The sequence below is a fragment of the Chaetura pelagica genome, unplaced genomic scaffold (genome assembly GCF_000747805.2).
Source record: "Chaetura pelagica isolate M959 unplaced genomic scaffold, ChaPel_1.0 scaffold793, whole genome shotgun sequence".
Taxonomy (NCBI): domain Eukaryota; kingdom Metazoa; phylum Chordata; class Aves; order Apodiformes; family Apodidae; genus Chaetura; species Chaetura pelagica.
This window is the reverse complement of record NW_009952818.1, coordinates 41673-48524: the sequence shown is the minus strand read 5'-3', so window position 1 is coordinate 48524 and position 6852 is coordinate 41673. Positions and strand designations below refer to the sequence as shown.

The window sequence follows — 6852 nt, the reverse complement described above, 5'->3', positions numbered from 1 at the left end:
CCACCAGGGAATGGGGAGCTGTGTCCCCCAGGGAATGGGGAGCTGTGTCCCCCAGGACCCACCAGGGAATGGGGAGCTGTGTCCCCCAGGGAATGGGGAGCTGTGTCCCCAAGGACCCACCAGGGAACGGTGCCGGTGCCAACCTTGGAAATGGGAGAAACCCCCTCCTCTGGGTGGCTGTGGCCAGGTCTCACCTGCTCAGGTAGACAGAGAAGAGGTCCCTGGGCACCAGGTGCTGCTTCATCATGTTGTCGAAGACCGGGGTAGCCCCGGAGGAGGCGATGCTGGGGAAGGCCAGCCCCAGGATGCCGTCGAAGGGCGCGTAGCGGAACGAGCTGCCGGGCTCGGTCTCAGCCAACCCAAAGATCTGGTTGTAGACCCGGATGCCCGCCACCTGGCCACGGGGAGATGGGGAGAGGAGGGTGGTTTGGGCAGTGTCCCCCAGTGCCCGTGGGCCAGCGGGTTGCTGGGCTGTCCCGCCTCACTCACCCTGGTGGTGTCGTAGCCCAGGACGCCGGTCATGCTGCCCGAGCCGTAGACGATCTCCAGGGTGTCGTTGGTGCTCAGGAAGGTGGAGGAATCCACGGGGTTGAAACGGTGGTGGGTGCCTGTGGCCGTGGGCAGGAGATGGTCACCAGTCCTGTCACCAGCCCTCCTGTCCTCAGGGACTCAGGGTGACCCCTCCAGTGCCTCCCCCATCGCCCGGCGGGAGAGGAGCGGGCAGAGCCATCCACGGCTCCCGGGCCTTCCAGGGGTGCCGGGAGCCAGGGAGGACTAGGGGTGGCCAAGCTTGGGGTTCCTGCTGCCTTCACCCCTTTTCCCAGCTGGCCAGGGGGGCTACCAGACACCTACTGCAGGCGGGGCTGGTGCAGTACACCGAGGGCACCCACAGGTTGGAGGAGCCTGTGTCGAAGATGACGGTGAACTTCTGGGGGGGGGGCCCGATGGAGGTGGTGCCAAAGTACTCAGAGCAGGGTGGGTGAGGGGCTAGCAGGACGGGTGAGGGGCTAGCAGGATGGGTAAGGGGCTAGGAGGACGGGTGAGGGGCTAGCAGGATGGGTGAGGGGCTAGCAGGATGGGTGAGGGGCTAGCAGGACGGATGAGGGACTAGTAGGTCAGACAAGGGGTCAGGGAGACTGGTAAGGGGCTAGGGGGAAGGCTAAAGGACTAGCAGGGTGGGTAAAGGGCTAGTGGGTCAGGTAATGGGTTCAGGGGAACTGGTAAGGGGCTAGAAGGTCAGGTAATGGGTTGAAGGGAAAGGTAAAGGGCTAGTGGGATGGGTAAGGGGTTAACAGGATGGGTAAGAGGTTAGTGGGATGGGTAAGGGGCTAGGGGGTCAGGCAAGGGGTTAGGAGGACAGGTAAGGGTTTAGGGGGGGACAGGTAAGGGGCTAGTGGGCAGGTAAGGGGCTAGTGGGACAGGCAAGGGGTTAGGAGGGACAAGTAAGAGGTATGGGGGGACAGGCGAGAGGTAAGTGTGTAGGGGGGGACAGGTAAGGGGCTAGTGGGACAGATAAGGGGCTAGGGGGACAGGTAAGGGGCTAGGGGGACAGGCAAGGGGCTAGGGGGACAGGGAAAAGGCCAGTGCCCCCTTGGCTGCCCCGCTGTGCTCACGTCCAGGTAGTTCTGCATGGGCTCGGCACCCACGCGGCTGCGGAAGTACTTGGTGGCCGGGTTGTAGGGGTGCTCCTGCAGGTAGCCCTCCAGCAAGCCCTGCTCCTGCAGGGTCTGCCGCAGGGACTTCATCCTCCTCAGGAGGATCCTGGGGGGCAGGACACCCCCTTCCCACCCCCCCTTGTCCCACAGCTTGGGGTGGGGGGGGAGCTCTGGGGGCTGCGCGGCCACTGCCGGCGCTCACCTGGGGGCCAGGCAGTGGGCCAGGGTCACCAGGCTGAGGAGCAGGAGCAGCTTCATGGTGGCTGGTGACAGCAGCAAGGGAGAGGCCAGGTATGGCAGCAGGTCCCAGCCCAGCTCCTTATATCCCAGGCAGGGATGTTTGGCCAGATAAGAAAGGCAAACGGCTCCCCGGGGAGTTATCACAACGTCCTCAAGGGAGACAGGGTGGGGGGGAATGTCAGGCTGAGGGTTCTCCAGCCTCCCCCCGGGGTCGAATGCCATGACCCTCCTGGGCATGCCTGAGCACCCTTCCAGTTCCTCCCAGTCCCAACTGGGAGGCACTGAGGGATGCTGGGGAGGGGGACACAAACCTGGCTGTGGCCATTTCTCAAGGGAGCTGGTGGTCCAAAGGGTCCTGGGGCTCCTCAGGACCATCCTTGTCCCACTGCCAGGAGTTCCTGCCTGGAGGGGTTTGTCACGGACCACCCATCTTTGGGGTCCCCTCGTCCCACCCCCCAGCCCTTTGCTGGAGGGTTAAACCAGGGCTGCTTGTGGAATTGGGACCAGCTGGGGAGGGAGGAGGAGGAGCTGGTTGAACAATGGCAAGGTCAAGAGGGATCTGGCCCTGGACCAGGTGTCCTGGCCTTCATCATGACACCATGTGTGTGAGATGTGGCTGCTGGCATGGTCACCTTGTCCTGAGCTTGGGGACAAAGCCAGACCCTGCCTTGAGGAGCTGGGGAGCAGCCTGCCCAGAGGCACCACCCAGGCTGGAGTTGGGTTCCCCCCCCTCCATCCCACCTTCAACCCAGCTCTGAATGATACAAGAATTGAGGGCAGGTGCCACATTTGCACCTGGGGAATGAGATGGAGAAGAACCTGGTAGGTCTGATGGTTGGAAGAAAAGGGATGAAACGTCTGATTCTCCCTAAGCAGAAGGAAGGGGGGATGGCAACAGTTTGGGGGTAGGGATCTGGAAAGGAGAAGGTCTTGGCTGAGCCCCAAAATGGAAAGTCTGGAGCTGGCAGGAAGCCACAGCTTGAAAACCTCCTGTGGAGCCTTGGCATCCTGCTCCTCACCAGCCTGGTGAGCCACTCAGTGCCTGCAGGTGGCTGTGAGCTGCAAACAGAGCAGAGATGAGCTGAGCTGAGCAGGACAGAGCTGAGCTGAGCTGAGCTGAGCTGAGCTGAGCAGGACAGAGCTGAGCTGAGCAGGACAGAGCTGAGCTGAGATGAGCAGGACAGAGCTGAGCTTCTCCCTCACATGTTGCTCCCCCAGCTCTGCACGAGCCCGGCAGCACCTTTGGATGAGGAAACAGAGTGAATCATGGGATGGTTTGGGTGGGAAGGGACCTTAAAGATCATCCAGCCCCAACCCCCTGCATGGGCAGGGACACCTCCCACCAGCCCAGGCTGCTCCAAGCCCCATCCAACCTGCCCTTCAACACTGCCAGGGATGGGGCAGCCACAGCTTCCCTGGGCAACCTGGGCCAGGCTCTCACCACCCGCACAGCAAAGAATTTCCTCCTCATGTCCAACCTCAATCTCTCCTCTCCCAGTTTTATCCCACCCCTCCCTGCCCTTGTCCCAAGTCCCTCCCCAGCTTTCCTGGAGCCCCTTCAGGCACTGGAAGCTGCTCTAAGGTCTCCCTGGAGCCTTCTCTTCCCCAGGCTGAACCACCCAACCCTCCCAGCCTGTCCCCAGAGCTGCTCCAGCCCTCCCATCATCTCGTTGGTCTCCTCTGGACTTGTTCCAACAGCTCCACGTCCTTCTTGTGTCAGGGGCTCCAGGACTGGGATCTGGTGATGGGTTCCTGTGGGATGTTCCATCTGGGTAAGAAGAAAAGAGCAGTTTTAGCAAAAAAAAACCCCACAACATCAGGGAAAGAAAACTGTTTATTCTGGAATTCCAGCCAGGATGGATTTGCCACCAACTGCAGCTCCACTGCCCAGAGAACAAATGAGGAGAGAAGTTCCAGCAGCTCAGAGAACATCCTGAGAGATGGACAGCCCAGTGACCTGAGCACTTCCCAACAGCCAGAGGGATCCCAAATCCAGGGATTCTATTGTGCCATGAAGACTCAGAGTGGTTTTCCAGTCTTCTACTGCAGGGTCTTCACTGCCCACAATCCTTGTGGGAATGGAGCTCCAAGAGCTGAGGGTCAGGATGGGTTTTTTTCCATGGAAAGAGAAAGGCTTTGTCAAATGGTGGGAAGTTTTTGGAGGAGCTCATTGTCCTGTCAGTAGATCCCAGGCAAGGGAAAGCCACGTGTGTCCAGACAGGCAATGATGTGGGGCAATGATCCCATCGTGATCCATGGGATGAAGATGCTGTGGAATCCAGCACTGGAAAAATCCCAGACCAAGAACTGACCTCCTTTCAAATCAAGAAGCCAAGAAATGGGGGAAGATGGAAAAGAAGCACTTCCAGAGAATGAAATTGGCCTTCCAACAGGGCTTTGGAGATGGGTCCTTGGAGGAGAAACCCTGGAGAGCACCTGATGACAGAGGGAAGGTGGAGGAGCACGTCAGGCAGGACTGCACAGCTGAACCTGGTATTGTCCTTCCCTGCCATCCTGAGGGCTAATTCCATGGGGTTTTGCTGGAGAATCATCTGGGCTTGGTCCTTCCTGGGCTGGAAGTGATAGTGGCTCATGCTGATGGCTCCAGAGAGAAGGGTCCTCTCCCTCCACACCTGGTTCTTGGCTCTGGTCCTCCAGGACAGGTCCCCTGTCCACTCTGAGGTGGCTGAAGCCTCAGCATGACTCCGTGGCTTCACCTCTTTCCTGAGTCTTCTCCACCCAGGATCCCATCAGGGTTTACTCTTCAGGTCTTCAGAGCCTTCTGAAGAACATCAGACCCTTGGGGTTTGGAAGCAGACGTGGTGGGACCCATCTGTCACTGAACACCCTTCCAAGCCCTGGGATGGGAGAGGGAAATCAACAGCACCTGCAGCCTGGTGGGTCCATCAGGATGGCAAAGGAGAGGCAGCAGTGGTGGGAACAGCCAGGCTCAGGGTGCCACCAAAGGGGGGGGTGACACAGGAAGGAGACACTCTGGTTGGTGACCTGGATGTTTCCAACCTTGGTAGAGAAAGAGGGGGAATGAGAGATGCCAGAGTCTGGAAAAAAAAATCCAAAGGGAACCCTGAGGACATGGGAAACCAAGATGGGAAAAGTTGGAAACACAAGTCTCCAGGTGCTGGGGTCTGTTGGGCTGGGTGCCCACGGTGGGTGACCAGGGTGGGAGGCCAAAGGTGAGTGACAAAGGGTGGGTGACCAGGGTGGGTTGGGGTGGGTGACCACGGTGGGAGGGCAAGAGGGGGTGGCCAAGGTGGGTGGCCAAGGATGGGTGACCAGGGTGGATGGTCAGGGTGGGTGATCAGGGTGGGTGGCCAAGGATAGGTGAGCAGGGTAGGAGGCCAAGGGTGGGTGACAAAGAGTGGGTGAGCAGGGTGGGTGGTCAAGGGTGGATGAGCAGGGTGGGAGGCCAAGGGTGGGCGACCAGGGTGGGTGGTCAGGGTGGGTGGTCAAGGGTAGGTGACCAGGGTGGGTGGTCAGGGTGGGTGAGCAGGGTGGGAGGCAGAGGTGGCTGCTGGCTCTGCTGTAGCTCTGCTCGGCAGCAGAGGGCACCAAACGATGGGGAGATCCCAGCCATGTTCTCCAAAAGCAGAGGAAGCCCAGCTGGAGGGATGGACCTGGAGGTTGTCACGCTGGTTTGCCAGCTCCTCAGGCAGCTGGGGTGGGGTTCCTGGGCACTAAAGTCCCCTAGAAGTTGTGTCTGTGTCCAGAAAAGTGAGATGTTGGTGTCTGAGGATCTGACTCCCTGGGTGCAGAAGCTCAACTTGGGCTGGTGAGGAGCAGAAGCATCGAATGACTCACATGGAGCACAGAAACCAAGCCCCAGATGGGCTGGTGGTGGGTGGAGGACAGCTGGTGGCTGACGTGGTTGTGGTTGGCTGCAAAAGCAGAAGAGTGGAGTGCTGACCTTGACCTGCCCCTGCAGGGAAGGTCCAGGGCAGTGCAGAACTGGTGACTGGAACATTTATTTACCTGCTTTGCTGCCTTCAGTGATTCACGCGTGAAGAGCTGGTTCCTCTAAAAGCTCCACGAGATGCACTGGAAGGAACTCACAAGATTCCCTGAGCAACCTAAGCCAGGAACATCAGGAGATGGGCACCTCCATAAGCTGCCTGTGCTCCAGGATGGGCCCCAAATGAAGAGCTCCTGGTGTGAGGATCCACCAGGGACTCAATGAGCCCGGTGGCCAAGGGCTGAGAAGTCTCCATGGGAACTGTACAAGCTGAGGTGAGCCCTCTTGGGATGGGTCTGACCACCTTGGAGCTGACTCCCTGGGCCAGATGGGGCCATACATGGATTTCTGCACGGCCCAGGACTCTGCTGACTAAGCTCAGGAGCCGCCTTCACTTTATCTGAGCAGGCTTGAAAAGCTCAGCCTGGAAAAAATGACCTTCTTGAGACAGCCCTTATCTCAGCCACCCCAGATTAAGGAAGCAAACTTGTTTTCCAGGCCCTGTTCCTGGTCTTTCCTGTCCTTCCCAGAAAGGCATTATCACACATCACAGGTGGCTTTATCAGACCTGTCAGATGAAAGGCAGAGAGAGGAGGGAAGGGCTGGTCTGAGGCTCCAGAGGTGACAAACCCCAACGGTTTGATGTCAGGGTGTTTGTTTGAAGTCCTCCAGGAAGCCCTCAAGAGATGTCTCCTGATCTTTGGCGGGTGGATTTAGCTGGAGAAGGACCTCCAGGTGGTCAGGGTGGCTCTTTCTACCTGCTGTGGGTGATCCTGGGTGGTGACCAACACCTTGGGTGGTGACCTACACCTTGGGTGGCCTCATCCTGTGGTTGCTCAATCAGTGAAAGTTACTTTCTGCCTGGGCTGCCCAAATAGAGGTTGGACCACAAAGCTTCCTGGTTGTGCAAGGGCAGAAAGGGAAGGGGTTTGCTCGTGGCCAGGGGTACATCTGCAACCCAGGGCTGAGAAGAGGGGAGAAAAAGTG

At 58.9% G+C, this 6852-nt stretch overlaps 1 protein-coding gene across 1 annotated transcript in view; it reads right to left on the bottom strand.

Annotated features, from left to right (window-relative positions):
* LOC104386492 (pepsin A-like) overlaps positions 1-1913 on the bottom strand; it is a 2993-nt gene extending 1080 nt beyond the window's left edge. The window contains exons 1-5 of the mRNA XM_009995104.1: positions 1858-1913; positions 1614-1761; positions 853-964; positions 490-608; positions 195-394 (exon numbers count right to left, since the gene is read on the bottom strand). Coding sequence (XP_009993406.1) covers positions 195-394; positions 490-608; positions 853-964; positions 1614-1761; positions 1858-1913 — 635 coding nt within the window. The remainder of the gene's footprint in view (positions 1-194; positions 395-489; positions 609-852; positions 965-1613; positions 1762-1857) is intronic.
* Between the last annotated feature and the right edge of the window lie 4939 nt (positions 1914-6852).